This window comes from Hemicordylus capensis, chromosome 4 (genome assembly GCF_027244095.1).
Source record: "Hemicordylus capensis ecotype Gifberg chromosome 4, rHemCap1.1.pri, whole genome shotgun sequence".
Classification (NCBI taxonomy): Eukaryota; Metazoa; Chordata; class Lepidosauria; order Squamata; family Cordylidae; genus Hemicordylus; species Hemicordylus capensis.
In genome coordinates this window covers 246,123,300-246,142,573 of record NC_069660.1, presented here as the reverse complement: position 1 = coordinate 246,142,573, position 19,274 = coordinate 246,123,300, and the positions used below count along the sequence as shown (strand labels likewise).

General features: G+C 42.6%; 1 protein-coding gene across 3 annotated transcripts in view; it reads right to left on the bottom strand.

Annotated features, from left to right (window-relative positions):
* Positions 1-19,274, bottom strand: part of RMC1 (regulator of MON1-CCZ1) — a 34,775-nt gene that overhangs the window by 14,385 nt on the left and 1,116 nt on the right. For 2 of the 3 annotated variants that reach the window (XM_053249425.1, XM_053249427.1), the window contains exons 2-10: positions 12,229-12,305; positions 10,817-10,901; positions 10,043-10,099; positions 7,075-7,161; positions 5,150-5,290; positions 4,515-4,618; positions 3,509-3,598; positions 3,298-3,403; positions 926-1,037 (exon numbers count right to left, since the gene is read on the bottom strand). In XM_053249425.1, the coding sequence (XP_053105400.1) occupies positions 926-1,037; positions 3,298-3,403; positions 3,509-3,598; positions 4,515-4,618; positions 5,150-5,290; positions 7,075-7,161; positions 10,043-10,099; positions 10,817-10,901; positions 12,229-12,305 (859 nt within the window). The remainder of the gene's footprint in view (positions 1-925; positions 1,038-3,297; positions 3,404-3,508; positions 3,599-4,514; positions 4,619-5,149; positions 5,291-7,074; positions 7,162-10,042; positions 10,100-10,816; positions 10,902-12,228; positions 12,306-19,274) is intronic. The other variant, XM_053249428.1, reaches the window with a different exon arrangement.

Below are 19,274 nucleotides of genomic sequence, written 5' to 3'. Positions count from 1 at the left end.
GGGCACTCTCCCTGCTCTTTAAAGGTAACCCCCCCCTCCTCTGCTGAACCAGCCGAACGCCAGACCTCGTACATCCCTACTCTATAGTATGGACAATTGTGAGCTAAGCCTCAGCTGGGTAGGACAACCACACCCTGCCCAGATTCCATCCCCATCTTCAGAATGAGGTAGAAAGAAAAATCATCCTACTCAGCTTAGCTCACAATCACATTCCAAGATTCCAACCTTGGTTTTAATTGACACATGATTGGAAAACGGGAGCATGCACAGCTCCCAAATTCGGGCAGGAGGCTTCTCCTACCCTAATGTTGATTGTGTGAACTGTCCTACATTTTTGCACAAGAGGCAGGAAGGGTAGATGATGTTCAGCTCCAGAGGGTACTCTTCGCTCCCTGATAGGTAGACATCTGTCCATTCCACTTCAAGATGAAACTCTTACCCCATGTGCCCAATTAAGCTGAAGCCAATCCCATTCCAAATGCATAGTTTATTTGGAAGTTTCAAGAAAAATTCCAACGCAACCACCTATCAGCAAAAGGATGGAGACACAAGAGGTGGGAAACATCTGACCAAGGTCCATCTTAGTCAGAGCACTTGTTACCTCTATCCACTGGATGGCTCACCACTCTCTACAGGAGCATTGCTTGGGTGAGTCATGCTTTCAGTTTTCCCCCAGAAACGGGACTAAAGGTATTATTTCGAACAGTAACAGTAACAAAAGTTCAGCAGTCTTGTTCCTTATTTGTCATTACAAGTGAAAGCAAGTCAATTAAAACAGATACATAGCCAAAAAAGTTACATTTTCCAGTATCTTCCTTCATATTTTATTTTCATTGTTGAATCAGAAAACCAACCATGATTATATTCAAAACAGCAGAACTACATTCGAGCTGGATGATCAAGTTCATTATAGCAAAAATCCTACCTGCTACAGGGATCTGATAGGGTTGTATGGACCGAGCTGGAAGTACAAACTGATGAAGGGTAACTGTGCCATCAAATTCTCCTTTTAGTTTGATATCAAATATAATAGAGGTCTAAAATTGAAAACAAACAGCCCCCATTGTGATGCACATCAAATTCCTATGCAATGATTTTTGTTTCTAACTGTACCCTCAAATTTCTGAGACTTATTCAACCTTTTACACAGCTTCCTATATTTTTACTGTAGTTTTTAAACACTTGCTTTTTAAGATCCATGTGTACAGATTGTCAATTCTATTTGAGATATGTTGTCCTTAAATAATAGGTCTTTCACAGATCACACACTTTAGATATTAAAAGTATCAGAGCAAATGTCAACTAAACTATACCTATGTGTTCACTGAAATATTAACTTCAGCTTTTCATAAAAATGAAATTGTTTAGAGAGAGTTTTGAACATCACATGCAAATTCATTACACATCTGGACCTCGTCAGAGAATCTTTCACACAAGAGCTACACTGAGGCCTTCTCTAAACTTTGTTTTGTTGCAGGATAGGATTGGAGAACAGTAGTCTCCCACGTCTATCAGCAACTATGTCCTGCCCTCAGCCTAGCCATGCTCCGTGATGCTGACCAAGAAGTGAGGCCATCATCACTCCTTTCACTTCACACCAGAAACAGCCGTTCCCCAGCCCCCTCCTCTGCTTGAGGACAAGAACTGATCTTACTGAAATCAAGCCCACTCCTGAGTCTTGGTAAATAAAAGATAGCAGCAGTGAGGGTTAAACTCTTGAGCCCGATATTATATGCCATGTTCAATCATACAGAATTCAAGGTGTCAGAATTCTTCCATAGTTAAGAATTTTGGAATTGAAAGGGATCTTGGAGGTCTTCTAGTCCCACCCGCTGCTCAGTATGAGAGAGTCCTCCAGCATGCTGTCAGATGGCAACTCAGCCTGTTTGGAAACCTCCAATGAAGAACTAGAGTCCACCACTGCAGAAGGCAGGTTTTTCCACTGTGAAACAGTTCTTACTGTTAGGAAATTCGTAATGTCTACCTTGAATCTGCTTCGCATAGAAACCTATGGCTTCTAGCCCCGCCCCCAGGAGCAGCAAACCCACTGCTTTGATGTGACAGTTCTTCAGCTGTTATACCCTATCCTACAGTCTTCTCTTCTCCAGGCTAAACCCTGTTTCTCATAGGACTTGGTTTTCAGATAGCTCTCAGTCTTTGTTGCCCAACACTGAATCCATTCCAGTTTATCAATGCCCTTCTGAAAATGTGGTGCTCAGAACTGGACACAGTATTCCAGGTGAGTAATGTAGCTCATAGAGCTGATCTAAGACATAAATGTGGCTCATTCTAAATTCTAATTTGGTAGTATAATAGCCTCAAACCATTCAGTCAAGAAGTAAAGCTCTTCTTGTAAGTCCCAAGCATTCATTTATACAAAGAAATTAACTTTCATGCATGGTGAGGATGTTGGAAGAAGGGGAGGCTCCACTCTACCTTTGTAACAAGTTGTTCTTGCTTCAGCATTACCTTTATAAGGTGAACTACAGCTCTAGTTTCTCCTGATCCAGCAGCTCCTAGAGGGGATGTCAGAGGATCCCCCCCATTCCTTTCAGTGGCGTGCTGAGGACCAAATGTGTACACACAGCTCCTGTGTGTTCAAAGGAGCTGACCCCTCTACCGAAGTAAAATTTGGCATGCAAACAGAAGCACTCATGGGGGCAGTAGTTAATGATGCACCACTTTTTGATCTATCTTGACGTAGTTTAACTTTTTAAATGCCTTCAAGAAATATTCAGTAATTTTTAAGTGGTTATACACTTTCTTTCACATCAAGTCAAACAAAATGTACACAATGAAAAGTAAAGAAGTTAACTGGAATGTAATATAAAAGCTCATTTCCTATAGCTTTCCTATGCAGCAGCCACAAACAACTACAAGTACTAATAAACTTTAACTATTCTAATCAGGCATGGCCTTTTTAACATATACAAATGTCACATAATTTCAAACATAAAGGTAAGGTAAAGTGTGCCATCAAGTTGATTTCAACTCCTGGCGCCCACAGAGCCCTGTGGTTTTCTTTGCTAGAATACAGGAGAGGTTTACCATTGTCATCTCCCACGCAGTGTGAGATTATGCCTTTCAGCATCTTCCTATATCACTGCTGCCTGATATAGTACTAGCAGCGGGGATTCAAAGCGGCAACCTTCTGCTTGTTAAGTCAAGCATTTCCCCACTGAACCACTTAAGGTGACTAATTTCAAACATACATATGCTAAATTATTTTAGAAAAATCAAAGGAAAACATAGTGGATTAAAAATCCTAGAATGTAGACCACAAGGATTGCACAATACCTCAGTATCCTGATGATGAACTACCACCAAGTTATCCACAACATTTAGTGCAAACTTTCCAGTCCTGTATAACTTCAATATATGCAACTTCTTACATGAACCTTCCCTGTGATAGTATCAATCATAGAGATAGAAAAGGGATATGGTCATCGGCTTTCTCTTTACATTTTTACTACTAAAAATCAAAGTTATAAGAGACAGACAAACTTACCTTGGTAAGTGATAAAGGACCACTTCAGCTCCTGTACTACTGGATGTCCTTGAGTGGTGTCTCAAGTAGAGAACATAAAGCTGGCCATATCTAAGGAGACAGAATATTTAAGGCCTTAGAAATTCAACCATACCATTTCCTAAAAGGTCTGGCATGAGTTCAACTTGCACTTGACATGACGTACATAATCTTAGTGTACAAAGCAGTGTATGGTAGGTCAGTGTTACTGCCCCGTATTGTAAATCTGGGGCCAACAAAGAGAGAGTATCTTACCTAAAGCTACTTAGTAAGCTGGTGAAAAGACAAGATCTGAACTGGAGCACATCTTGCTTCACAAGTCTTAGCCACTCCGACATGCCATCTCTAATAACAGCTGCCATGTGAAGTGATTTAAAGTAGCAGTTCATGTGTAAATCATCCCCAAGACATTATGTATGGCTCCAATTTCAAATTAAGGCCTCTGTTTACATCCATCACAGGCTATAGTACTGCAATGTATATTTAATAATATCAGAAGTGCATCTGCCAAGATCAAATAAGTTATCCAAGCAAATGATTGCCGTGTCCTCACCATGTTGTGCTGCTCTGGAGCAGGTTCCTTTGTCTGCACAACATAATTGTGCTATGTCCTTATGCTAGTGCAACAACATTAAGCAACATTAAACAAATGCAACAGCATTAAGCTAGTAGAGTAAACTAGTCGAAGACATAAGATACATTGCACAACCTTGTCTATGTCCCAGAGAAGGTTTCCGCTAGTGGCTGCAAAATATCACAGAGAACCACAAACCCTAGAGACACATACACATTCTGGAGGTGTAGCACTAGTCTGGGTGTAGGTCAATGGACTTAATGGTAATTAACTGTAGTGTGGTCATGCCCCTTCTTAGGAAAGAAAATGCTTCCTTCTTTTAGTTCAGTTCTGAACAAACAAGCTCAGTCTCAACATACCACAGGACAAAGGTCAACTTAAAAGGAGAGAAGTATCACATGTAACAATACGTACATTGTGGCCATAGCAATATCTCTTTCAGAAAGGCTGAGCTTGGATGATTTGGGAGCTGCAGGCAATTCAATTTCAAATTTGGACAGCTTTGACATAGTTCCACCCTACAAGAAAGTAGTAATTTTCATAATAAGTCTTACCAGTCTATAAGCATTTTCTCGTACATGAGCAAGACTACTCAGACATTCCCATCCCCCATAAGTTTAAAAAAACCCAAACAAACCAACAACTGCAATGCTTTTAGCTTGCAATCCTAGTATACAAGCTGAAAAAATGAAACATAATTCAACTGAAATCTCAGTCTACATAAATGGGTTTTAGGAAACAACAATTCATCCATTCGTAACTGACCTGAAAGAAGCATCCATTTTGCTGCATCATACTTAGGACTTAATTAAACTAGTACAACTGAGGCTTGAAAAAATCTTTGGTTGAATGATTTGAAACATTTTTTCCACTCCATCCCATCTATAACAGTTTGTCTAATTAATTTAGAGTTGGGCATAGCAACTTCAAAAAAAACCCTGAGGAATGCAGAGAATTTTGCTTATGATTTATACCTAACCAGCATAACTTTTAAAAGCCTTCAGGACTGTGGAGGAAGATAATCTGGAGAATACTACTTTAACCATTACCTTGAAATAGAATGGCTGCAGAACATTTCCAAGAACTGTGGTTGACAGCAGAATGACAGAGCTCTCAGGACAGTACATGTACCAGTTTACATTAATATTCTGACTCTTTACAAGTTTCAGGGTCCGTTTTTCTGGCAATACCTGAAGAAGCAAGATAAAGTTTTACAGTAGATCCCAAATATTTCCAGCTATAGTATATATTGTATAGTTGCTAATCCCCAAACAATTAATAAGAAAAGGCTCCCAATCTGGAAATTTGTTCTTAGTGGGCAGGCTCTCTGCTCAGCTTGAGATAACTTAATCAAATCCTTCTCACCTCCTGCAGGGGTATATTTCTTATAAAATATATGAAGTTGCCTTGTACTGAGTCAGACCAGCAAAAAGAGACCCAATGAAAAAAAGATATAAAATGCATTTAAAGCAATGGAAGGATGTTGCATCCTTTTTCATTGTTTATTGGGTCTCTTTCTGCTGGTCTGTTTAATTAATGACAGTGGCACACCTAGGTAATTTTGGCACCCAGACCACACCCACCGTGAGGCGTCCCCCGCAAGCGCGAGCTTCCCCCCCCCACCGCCACGAGGCCAAACTGCTGATTCACGACGCTCTATTATAATTGTGCAGGCACACTGGAGCGCCTCAGTTCTCAGGGGCCACTGGGCTGGACAGTCAGGCCCAGTGGCTGCTCCCGCTCCGCCCGCTACTGCTGCTGCCGTCAGCAGAGAAGCCTTCCCAGCTCACCCCCCACCCCCAAGTGGCTAGAATTATTGAAAAATTGGCAGTCATACCTCACAGCGGGTGCAAAGTGGTGGCAGGAGGCCCCCTGGCCTTTGGAAGCCCCCCGCCCCCGGAGGCCACAGGGCAGGGTCCCAAGGTCCGGGGGTAAGAGCGCCTCTGATTAATGAGACGCTTAATTTGTGTGTTATTCTAAGTCAGACCACTGGCTGGTCCATCTAGCTTAGAGTTGTCTGTACTGACTCACAGCAGCTCTCTTCGGTTTCAGGCAGGGATCTTTCCCAGCCCCAGCTGGAAATACCAGGGGCTGAATCTGGGACTTGTGCGTGCAAAGCAAGGTGCTCTACCACTGAGCTACAGTCCCATCTCCAAGTTTCTTTTACTTAAACAAAACATAATAAATTACAAGAAAAACTTAATGGAGAATGTATAATTTGAAAATAAAACCCAGATTAGCAGTTTTTAAGCTGCTGCTACTTCATCAATCCCCCTCCAGCATCAGCTGGAATAATTATGCTGCCTATCACACTGTAGATACATACAAGTGAAAAACAAAACAGAAAAGAACTCAAATGTACTTGGAGCAAGAGAAGTGACTAAATAAGTGTGAGAAACTACTGAGAGTCCTGGGTATAGTATGGATTAGAATTATGAATTTTATTTTAAAGGACTATCATAGCTGCAGTACGTACACACAATTTTGCACATCTGCTTTTATTTGCAGATAGCAGAAGTGCATTTTGTAGAACACAGCAAAGTCAGAATTAGTGCACACACTTTTCTTCCTCCCATTCTCCTCCCTACAGCTTCTAGAGCTACCCAAAAAGCCAATGCCTTGGATCAAAGGACCGTCAGCAATGGTATCACATTCAATGTGCATGGCTGCAGGCCACTAGCAGAAGGTGTCTCTGTGTGTTTTCCAGGGTCCCCCCTTCTCCCCACAATCACCCACACAACAAAGTGTCCCTTGACAATGGATCTTCAGGCTGCAGGGAGGAGGGTAGGAAGATGAAAACTGCATGTGCTGTATTCCACTAGCACCACTACGGATGCTAGAAACAGTATCTAATTCTTATCAAATATCCACAGGCAGTAGGTCCTGAAATGTTGTGAAGCCTTCTAAAAATTTACCTATCACAAAACAATTCAGTAGGGAGGAGGAGGAGAAGGAGAAGCATTGTTTCACCCACCTGGTAAAATTCAATTCCTTGATCTGTTATGAAGACAATTTCTGCAGAACTTGTCCAGCAGAATCCGAGAATGTTGGCATTCTTGGTCTTAAAGAGCAAGCAATATTCAGTCGAAACAGACAAATATGCATAATTTCATGTAAAACATGACATCGTGGCTGATATAAACTAATTTGAGAACATTTGTTGAAAAGCAACATACAAATATTCTAATACATAATTATGTCTCTCAATTTGAGAACATTTGTTGAAAAGCAACATACAAATATTCTAAATAATAATACATAATTATGTCTCTCAATACTAGCTCCCACATAAGTGACATTCCCTATTCACTTCAGGGAAGGCTGAAAAATGCATTCACAAAGAAAGGTTTCTCTGATTTCTGAGCCCCCAAATATACAAGGAGCTGCTGCTGGATTTGGGTTAAATACATATTGCTTGCTCCCAAATTGTTATGCATTAGGGAAATATATATATCTACACACACACTTTGTCACTGTTGTCACTATGCAAGTACAGCTATATTAACAGATATTCTTGGTACGCATTCTTCAGAATAGTTTATGGTAAAGAAATAGAAAATGAAACTTAGTCACAACCCAATCCTTTAAATGTTTACTCAGAAATAAGTTCCATTAAAGTTCACACATGCAACAGTATATGTACATAGTGCAAACATGCAATTTCATGTTGGGAAATAATACCCTGTAGAAAACCTATCCAATATGAATTGGCTCCCAAGTCTCACAGTTTTCTGGGCCTGCATTTGAGTAATGGGAAAATTTACTACTGAACTACACATCTGTGAGGAACCGGTCATGGTATGTGTCACAATTTTTGAAATATTCCATTTACAAGTATTTCAGAAAATACAAAAGCTTTATTAGCCCACAGTTACAATCAGTCTGATGTGCTACAGGGAGATGCAGCAGCTGATCTGATAAATTGCACAGAACAACAAGCTTTCCCCAGTCAAGGTAAATGGGTGAATTGATTTATGAACAGAAAATTCACATACCTGCCAACATGTCCCTATTTCCCCATTCAACTAAATGGGAATATAGGGACATGTTTGGCAGGTATGAATTCACAGAACTGTGATGGTCAGCATAGTGGGCTAGCAACTGATGGTTATATATTTCTACATATATAATTCTCTATGGCTTATCCATGACTAATCCTGTGTGTGGCAGCTCTTGCGAGAGTTCGTGAGCATATCTACATATATAATTCTCTATGGCGTATCCGTGGCTAATCCCGTGTGTGGCAGCTCTCACGAGAGTTCATGAGCAGAAGCACCTGATTGGGCAGTGGGGATTCCATATGCATATACGGAGGAGGAGCCTGTGGCACTATGGTGATTGGGCAGTGGGGATTCTATATGCAGGTAGGGAGGAGAAGCCTGCGATCATTAAGGTCAACTGAAATGCAACTGTTACTGGTCGGAAGATGTTCTTGATTGTACAGGAAAGGAATCTATCTATCTATAAAGGATAGTGAGCAGGGGTCTGCAAAGTGAGGGGTTGTGAGGGAGGAAAGAGCCCCTTCAGAAAAAGGAGGCTGCCACTGTGTGAATTAGATGAGGAAACAAGATGAACAAGGTCTATTAAGGGAGAGAGAGAGAGAGAGAGAAGAAGGGAGGGGAAGAAAGACAGAGGGGAAGAGCGAGTGGAGCAGAGAAAAAGAAGGGAGGTGAAGAGAGAAAGAAGGAAGGGAAAGGGATGGGCCCAAGCCTGTCAGCGGCCTGAGGGGAACGAGTGGCCATGGCGGCAGTGACAGCAAGGAAGGACCCAGTCAACCACTGCTGCTGTTTGGGGCTACCAAGGCCACTGGAGAAGGCAGGCAGGCAGGCAGGAAAAGTACGGGCCCGGGCCTGTCAGCAGCCTGAGGGGAATGCACGGCCCAGCAGGAGCGAGGAAGGGCCTGGTCAACCGCTGCTGCTCCTGTGGGGAAGAGCAGGTGCGGGGCTCGGGTGAGTGAAGGTGGGGAGGTCTCTGGGGATAGGGGGCTGCAGCTTGGCCAACAGGCACCAGCAACACTGCAGCAGTGACCAAGGGGGTGAGGGGGATGGAAGCAACAAGATAGAAGAGGAGGAGCAGGAGTCCAGCTCAGGTATGGGTGGAGAGTGAGGGGGGCTGTGGCAGGGGGTGAGGGGAGCTATCAAGTACTAGCGTGCAGATGCTCTGCGTGGGTTAAGCTAGTGTCAAATATTTCTATTAGAATCCCCATTTCAGAAGAGATGACTGAAAAATGGAGAAAGAAACTACATTCAAGAGACAGATTGCTGCAGTGCACTCTCACAAGATGGATGTCTTTTTATTATTTGCTATCTGTAGAGGTAGTACCCAGAAAAGCGGAAGAGCCTCTATTTCTTGAAAACTGAGGACCTTTTTTGAAGAAAGCATTAGATATGTTTGGAGCTCTAGCACTCTCTGGTGTTTGACTCACAATATATTTAGGGACATTAAAGCATCCAGTTAAGAGAACAGAGCCATTATTCCCTTGCTCATTTGGGTGAATAAGAATTTCCCTCCTCATCTTTGTAGCTTTATGTTCATGCATGTAGAATTAAAGTAATTATTGATGGCCAATGTACTACTGAAAACTACCCAGCAGCACACAGTCTGGATCTAAATTAAAAACCTGCTTTAGTTCAGAGAAGTAAGCTGAAGCTTTTAAGGTTGAGGTGGCTTCCTTAGCAATCAATTCACATTTCACATGGCTGATGGCTAAATATACATTTTTATTAAATACCAAAAAATGGATTTGAGATTCAAGTTTATTAGAATCTTTAAGTATTTTCAAGACTAGAATGATAGGTTTCCTGGAGCACAATGCACTAGTTTTATTGTCCAGGTATATTCTGAGCCAATTTTCTGAACTACCAAACTGCTAAAATAAAAGAGGATACAATAGACTGAAAGATTGCTTCATAGAAATTAACTTGATTTTTATTTAAATGTACCTTGCATTCTTGAGTATATTCTAATTGTGGGCTGTCTGGAATGAAGTTCAGAAAGTCCTGGAACAACATCAAGATTAACACCAAGTAAGCACCATTTGTAGTGTGGTCTTACACAAGAGTTAGGCATACCTAGTCTCACTGATTGAAGTTCTCTAATTTTGCATAGGACCTGACTGTTTTTCTGCTAAAAAGAGAGAAGGGAAGAAAGATTCAAGTCCATCAAATATACCTGACACCTATAGGCTTTATTTCTACTTTAATTTCCCACCTCTGCCTGAGTGCTCCCCAATTTTTACTGGCCTCGGACAGGCAAGACTATGTGAGAACACAAGGGAGAAAATATGAGCTAGATATAATACCATACATTTGTAATGAAAACTATGGGGGGGGTGTCCTTTTTAAAAATTCCATGGTAAATTACAGAACATTAAAGAAGTTTCTTTCTTTTATCGTCCTCAAGCTATTGCTAAGAAACAGTAAATATCTTAATATGACCAGTTACTACCACATTTACCCAAATAGAAGACAACTCTGAATTTAGGAAAGCCCTCTTTAAAAAAACAGGTTATACTTGTATTTACCCAGAAGGAAGAGGACTCTGACTTTAAGATGACCCCCTGGTTTCTAACATCAAAGAACTTGGAAAAATGCCTAGTCTTGGATTCAGGTAAATATGGTGAATCCAAATATCGAATCACATGGGTTCAAGATCACAGTGCTTGAACATTTATTTATAAACCTGCATCCTTCTGCTTTAAGAGAGGAATTCCTTACCACGTTCTTTGGTGTTCTCTGGACAGCCAATATCTTGTTCCCCAAAGAAAACTTGATGCACTTCACCTCCCCTTTGTCTTCCATTCTATACACAGAGAATTACTGTCGGACTTAATTTCTGTACTTAGATCAATTAATTCAGAAAGCCAAAAAGCAAAACAATAATGCTACTTAGCATTTGAATAGCACTTTGAGTGTACTTCACATGTTTTACTTTGATGCCGCCCACAACAAACCTGTTAGGTATGTAAATGTTATTACTCCATAGTACAGCTGGGGAGCTGAGGCAGAGAGAGAGTATCAGGAGTTCATAGCAAAGAACAGACAGAATGCTAAATAGCCAATGCTAGCAAAACATCCAACATTATGAGGGTTTGGATGCATGTGAGTACCCACATACTGCTGAGGGTGATCAAATACACTGCAAGGATCCCCAAGTGAACGAATATGTCATCCCGTGTGCACACATCCCATTTACCAATGAGGCTCTTTTAGTAGAAGCTGGGCTGCTCAATGCTGAGAGACTTTTTCTTGTAACAGTGAATGACAGCCATTAACACATATGGCAAAAATAAAAAGGTGCACTTGTTGTTGGAGCTGGGGCTGAAGCTAAGCCCTGATCACACTAGGTCTATGGGAAGAGACAGGTGTGATTCCATGAAAAACCAAGAAGTTATGTAGTAAAAACTTGCTTTGGGCTCTGCTTGCACTGACCTTATACAAATGTAACTCCTTATGTGCAAATGTCAGGCATTGCACTGGATGGGGAGAACTATGCATGGTATGGGAAGCTGCATCACTGCGCCCCACACTATGCATAGGATGTCCCCATCCAATACAATACCTGCATAGGGCAAAAGCAAGTTACAGGCTACAAACTAACATAGTGATCCTCTACCACTGAAATTTCGGTATATTTGAATTGTAATCTCTCAAGCTGCATTTATTCATACACTTTATCAAGATGGAGTAGCAGTGCTTTTTTGCTTTTTTTTGGAGGGGTCAGGGTGAAAATAAATGAAATTAATTATTTCTTTCACCAATAAGGTTACTCTTATTTTAGGATAGCATCTAGAGAAGCCTCTGCTCATGGAAGGTCCTTCCACCAGGTTTCTGGGGATCCCCACCCCCACATCCTACCCAAACCACCAGGAACAGCTTTTCTGAAGGTGAAGGAGGCTGTTTGGGGAGTTGGTGGTGGTGGAGGAGGAGGAAGATAACTGGTACTCATGCCACTGCACAAGTGCTCCTCTGCATTCCACCCAGTATCTTTGGAAAAGGCATGCAACACCCATTCAAATGACAACAGAAAAGCTACAACAGCACTCCAAGATAAAATTTGTGCTGCTCTCTCTTGAACAAGCTACCACGAGAGGGCAGCACAATTTTATCTTAGAACATACTTATGTTACCTGAAGGAGATGGGATTGCGATCTTCCAAGCCTTTAACTACCACACCAGTAGCTCCACCAGATCGAACTGCAAAAACCTAGTTAAAAAGTTAAGAAGATCTGGATTCACTTGTGGTCTAGTACCTTACCATGAAAGCTATCAGTATTCAAATTCACATAATTTATTTTCAGGAAGATTCCCGAAGTTAATTCTGCCTACTTGGCATTTGTATAGTGCTTTCTGAACATGCCAAGCACTTCACAAGCATTATCTTGATGCAACCCTGTAAGGTATTATTATCCCCATACTGCAGCTAGGAAGCTGATCGCTGAGTCTTGCCTAAAGCCACCTAGTTAATAGCAGTGGTTAGAATCAACCCAATAGGTCCTGATCTGCAGCTCAGATTCTTAGCTTGCACTGACCTTATACAAATGTAACTCCTTATGTGCAAAGCTATGCTAGCTCTCTGAGAACTGATCTAACCGTTCTATTCCAAATCAAAGGCCAAACTGCACAGTTCCCACTAATGCAAGCAGCCATCCTTGGTCGCATGCATATTATGCATATTCATGGTTCTTTTTCCAGCTTGGGCAATGCAGAAATTGTTACTACTGATTCCCATCCCACCCCCACGCTGGTAAATGCCAGGTGATTAAACCTCAAATATTGACTACTCTAATATGTTCTATGTAGGACTGCACAGAAACTACAGCTCAGCTGTTGTGGGTCACAGACAAGTGGAACATATACAATTGGCTCTGTGCCACTGCCAACTGCAGCAGATGCTGGTGAGCTTCTGGATCCAATTCACGGTGTTGGTATTTATCTTTAAAGCCCAACAGCTTGGGATATGCATTCCTCAGAGAGCACCTCTCCCCACAAACATGGAAAACTCTGCTCCAGATTTCTCCTGTTTAGGCTGATGCAGGTAGGGAGAAGAGCCTTTTCAGTTGCTGTCCAAGGTCTGTAGAAGAGCACTTCACCTTAGGAGGCTCATCATTGTTAACCTGGCTTTCAGGGTTTTAATTGTTTTGATAGTTTAATTGTTTTTAAAGATGTTTTTAAATTGGTGTTTATATTTGTATTTCTGTTTTAATTGTTTTTAATGATTTCTGTTTTTTTAATTGTAAACCGCCCTGAGCCAGCTCAGAATAAATAAATAAATAATAAATAAATAAATAATTGTATCTTTCCTCTTAGATAATGGCCTAAAGACTTTGGTGAGGGAGGGAGTTGGAGTGGTTTGCATAAAAGAAGGCTGATTTTATGCTGGTGTTTTGTTAGTGCTGATTTGTTTTATTACATGTTTTATGCTTTATTTGAGTAACTGGACACATTTAGAATGGTGGGATGCACATCAGTGAAATAAACAGTGATCTTGTAGGAAAAAATTAGTGCAAACTGGGCTATGGACAGATTCAGCCACAACAATTCCAATAATTGTAAGCAGCTGGTTGAAGACAGATCATCCTGGAGATAATCTATCTATGTCGTCACTAAGAGTCGAAACCGACTTGATGGCACTTAATCAATCAATCAGAAAGATAAATGCTGAGATCATAGAAATGTGTGTCAAATGTTTCTAATTTATATTAATGACTCTTCTAGGGATGTACAAAATGCTTTGACATTGAAACATTTGACTTTTGTTTCGAGTGTTTCGAGCTCGAAACAAAATGCACTTTAAATAAAGGACCTGTTTCGAGCTTGGAACAAAACAACCCAATTTCTGCAGTCTGGGAGTACTTCTGGATCCACACCTCTCCCTGGTATCTCAGGTTCAGGCGGTGGCCAGAGGGGCTTTTTATTAGCTTCAGCTGATACGCCAACCACGTCCGTTTCTTGAGATGAACAACCTCAGAACAGTGGTACATATGCTGGTAACCTCCAGACTTGACTTTTGTAATGCGCTCTATGTGAGGCTGCCTTTGTACGTAGTCCGGAAGCTTCACTTGGTGCAGAATGCGACGGCCAGGTTGGTCTCTGGGTCATCTCGGAGAGACCACATCACTCCTTTGTTGATAGAGTTACACTGGCTGCCAGTAGGTTTCCGGGCAAAATACAAAGTGCTTGTCATAACTTATAAAGCCCTAAATGGCTTAGGCCCTGGGTATCTAAGAGAACGTCTTCTTCATTATGATCCCCACCGCCCATTGAGGTCATGCGGAGAGATCCATCTCCAGTTGCTGCCAGCTTGGCTGGTGACCACACGGGGACGGGCTTTCTCGGTTGCTGCCCCAAGACTGTGGAATGTGCTTCCTACTGAGATACAATCCTCCCCATCTCTGACAATTTTTAAAAAGCATTTGATGACCCATCTCTTCACCCAAGCTTTTTCAGTTCTTTAAAATTTTAAGGTTTTAATTTGTAGGTGATTTTTAAATTGTTAAATTGTTTTACATTTTTGTAAATATTTAAAATTGTTTTATGCTATTATTAACCGCCCAGAGACAAAAGTTTGGGGCGGTTTACAAATTTGATTTTAAAAATAAATAAATAAATAAATTCCAGATGCCATTTTGGAAGCCCGTTTTCCCCTTGCTGATGGGTTTTCTGGCACTGGCTTGCGATCCTATGGAAGACTGGGGGAAAGGTTACATTGTTAAAATAACCTGCTTGCCCATTTCTTTTGTGGGTTGGGTGGTAGGTAGCACCCATCATGCCCTTCCACCCAACTCGCTTTGGTGTCCCTAGGAGCTACCCATGGGGAACAATGGGGTGTTTCACATTTCCCCATTGTTTCTTATGGCTGAAACACTCGAAACATTTTGAGTTTTAGTCCATCAAAACGACCAGGTCAACTGCTGTTTCAGTGAAACATTTCAGCCATCTGCATTTTGTGTGGAGCTTGAAATAATATGCAAAATCAATTTCGGGCACATCCCTGGTCTCTTCACACAGTTGCAGACACATCTATTATATGGACAAAGGAGGCATTTGATTGCCTGCACACAAAGGAAGTGGAAACTGCATGATTTAAATGATCAGCCTAAAGAAGCCACAGTACAATGCTTCTATTGAACAACCACAGAAATGGATCCAAAAGTACAGTAAGGGAAATATAGGCTTTGATGTCAAATTTCAGTTACCAGATTCTCAGCTTTCTTTCATTACCACATTCATTTGAAGCCAGTTCAAAACACTGAAGTATCACATGCAGAATCCTCTATAATAAAGAGCTTGAGTCTGATCCCGTGTCCCTGCCCGTGTCTTTCTCGGCCGCAGGGACACGGGCGGCCATGTTGGAAAGAGCGGCGGACAAAGAACGGGCTAAGGGGAGGACAGAGGCAGCAGAGTGGAGAATGGGACGGCAGAGGTGGCTGCAAGGGGACCGGGAGGGCAGAGGGGGCAGCGAAAATTATATTCCTGGCGGCGCGGAGCAAAAACGACGGCAACGGGACCGGCAGAGGCGGCGGGTCCAGGCCAGCCGCGGGGATAGGAGAGGCGGCGGCAGAGGACTGGGCCGCCAGGCGGCCGCCGCACTCGGCCCCGCCGGAGACGGATGGAGCAGGAGGAGAGAGAAGGGAAGCTGCGTCTGAGCAGCGGACTCGGCTCCCTTTGCTTGAGCGAAGGCAAGCCCCGTGCGGGGCGGTCACAGAGCGGCGGGCTCCGGGCCCAGAAGAGGCACTGGCGGAGTTGGGAGGCGAGGCGGCCCCGTGGGGCCGCCGCCCTTCCATTGTCACCCCAGCCCGCCGCCCGCACCCATCCTCCTTCCCTCCCTCCCGCTTTGGCTCCCGCCCGCTGGCCTGGCCTGACCCGAATGTACGAGTGAGTGAAAGCCCTTGCGCCTCCATCTTGGATCTCAGCCACGGAGCCCCCCCTCCCTCCGCCCGCGCTGAGAAAAGAAAAAAACACGCACGCACACAAAGAGGGTGAATCGAGAAATAAAGCCCATTGGAGTTGCAGTTCTGCACCACATCACAAGGAAGTACGAGTGATGAAGGTGAGGGTGAAGGAGGGGGGGTTAGGGGGTTGCAAAGAAACAAAAAACCAACAACATGCAGGTAGCTGGGAATGTAGCATAATCTACAACAGCAGCAGTGGCGGTAGTGAGAACAACAGTTTTGTCACAAGCTTCATTGGATTAACCAACCATGTGTCAGCAAAGAAAAACCACAGAGTGAAAAAGGAGCATGAAGAAAAACAAAGTAAAAATAACAGGGTGGGCAAGGGAGGGAAAGTCACGCACACGTGCGCGATAGAGAGAGAGAGAAAGAGAGAACTCCATACTGCTGAGCTCAGCTGACTATCATAGGGAGAGAAGAACAAGGCTGAAGGGAGGTGGAAGACGGAGGAAGCACCATTCAAGGAAGACGGAGGAAGACGGAGGAAGCACCATTCAAGCCACAGTGGAGACCAACATGTAAGCATATAGGTTGAGTTTGCTCTGACCCACCTCAAAATGTCTACCACAGTCAAACACAGCAGGGAAATGTAGATCAAAATAATACGTGTGCAGCAGGTAATGGGAGATGCACGCAAATTACTACTTATTTGGGGTGCGGGGGGGAAGTTGAGGTTCATGCTGCCTAAGGGGGGGCTGCTGGACCACGGAAGGGAGGGAGGACAATTCCAACTCTTCTAGCGCCCGTTAATGTCAATTTAACAGGCTTAAAGTTACTAAACTTGCACACACACCCCCACTAGAGCCCGTTATTTAAACGGGCTTAAAAATACTAGTTCATAATAAAGAGCTAATGATATTTAATCTTGGGCTGCAGACATGCAATTATAACTGGGGGTGGGGTCCAGTGATGGATTCAGATGTATAATTTTTACACATTATATCAATTTTGGCTCTTGCATAAAGAATAATAGAAAATCCCTGGAATATGAGTGATTTTTGGTCCCTTGTCATATTTCATTCTGAACCAAGAATGTTGACTCTTTGCTACTGAAGCAGTACTTTAATTACAGAGGCAAAGGCCGAGAGTTACTTAATGGAATCCACAACCCACCCACCCCCACACCTTTCCCAATTATAGACAAATCATCCCTCTCTATGGCCTTCTAAAAATAGTAACTAGTGGGTTATCATAAATACTTAAGGGGGCTTGGCCCCCCCAGTATTTGAGCACTGTAAAGGTAATCTCATACCTAGGCTGTGGACACCTAGTTTGTACTATGTTTCTCTGCCCACAACATGTTTTTATCGAGAAGATAAACATTACCATAACAAGGTACATATTCTGCTACTAAACTCAGGCCTGTAGGCTGTGGAAGCAAGTATGTAGCCACTGCCAACCTGCTAAGCATGGGTTCTGACTCCCTAGAGTAATCGATCATGCACACAGGATGACAAAGCACAAGAAAGGACAAGGCTCTGCAACTTGAATATTTATACAGAAGTTAGTATGTCAAACATGAGGTGACAAGCTGCACTTGTGCGATACCCCTTTCTAAACAATTATTTTTAAGAATACCCCCCGGGGGGAGGGTTATATTTGTATACTCATTTTATGTATTTGGTTACTTGGTATATTATATTCTATGTATTATTTATATGTATGGTGTTTTTATTTATTTGAGTTTTATTTTCTCTGGTTGGTGACTGAAATAGGGGTAGCTGTGGTCTATAAGAATATCATCTCCCTTACCTGGATCCCTGTCAGGGATTTGGCCTATATTGAATGTGTGTACCTAAGTCTAGGGACCAGAGATAAATTGGGATTTCTGCTGGTGTACCGATCATCCCGCTGCCCAGTGGAGTCCCTAATTGAACTGACGGACCTGGTCGCTGAGTTGGCATTGGAGTGGCCCAGGTTGTTGTTGGTGGGGGACTTCTGGATTGCCTGAGGGGGTTGGGATTGGGTGGCACTGTTTTACAGTGGTTCCGCTCCTACCTCTCTGGTAGATTCAAGATGGTGTCACTTGGAGACTGTTGCTCTGCAAAGTGAGAACTGAAGTATGGAGTTACACAAGGCTCCATATTGTCTCCAATGCTCTTTAACATCTACATGAAACCGCTAGGAGAGATAATCAGGAGATTTGGTGCTGGGTGTTATCAATATGCTGATGACACCCAGATTTATTTTTCCATGTCAACCTCATCAGGAAATGTATCTTCCCTAAATGCCTGCTTGGAGGTGGTAATGGGCTGGGTGAGTGATAACAAACTGAAGCTGACTCCAAATAAGACAGAAGTACTGACTGGGGGGTGGGTGTTGGGACCCAAGAGATGGTTTAGATCTGCCTGTTCTGGATAGGTTTACACTCCCGGTGAAAGATCAGGTACATAGCTGGGAGTGCTCCTGGACCCAAAGCTTTCCCTGGTTTCTCAGGTCGAGGCGGTGGCCAGGAGCGCTTTTTAGCAGCTTCAGCTGATTCGTCAGCTACGTCCATTTCTATAGGTGAATGACCTTAAAACAGTGGTACATATGCTGGTAACTTCCAGACCTGACTACTATAATGCACTCTATGTGGGGCTGCCTTTGTACATAGTCCGGAAACTACAGCTGGTACAGAATGCGGCAGCCAGATTGGTCTCTGGAACAACATGAAGGGACCATATAACACCAGTTTTGAAAGAACTGCGCTGGTTGCAGATATGTTTCTGGGTGAAATACAAAGTGCTGGTTATTACCTATAAAGCCCTTAACGGCTTGGGACCAGGCTATTTAAGAGAGTGCCTCCTCTGTCATGAACCCACCTGCCCTTTATGATCTTCTGGAGAGGTCTGGTTGCACTAGCCACCAGCTTCTTTGGTGGCGACTCAGGACCGGGATTTCTCTGTGGCTGCCCCAGGGCTTTGGAATATGCTCCCTGCTGAACTAAGAGCATCTGCTTCTCTGTTTGTTTTCAGAAAGACCCTCAAGACTTTCCTGTTTTTGCAAGCTTTTAATTAGAATTTTAATAATTTTAATAATTTATTTTATATTGTTTTTATCATGTTTTATGTATTTTAACCTGTGATTTTAATGTTGGGATTTGTACACCACCTAGAGATTTACATATCAGGCAGTATAAAAATATAATAAATAAAATGATAATAATAAATAAAGTTTGCTGTTGTATCCCTCCATTACAGCTCTGAAACACATCTCTTAGTAGCTAAGGAAGGCCTCGC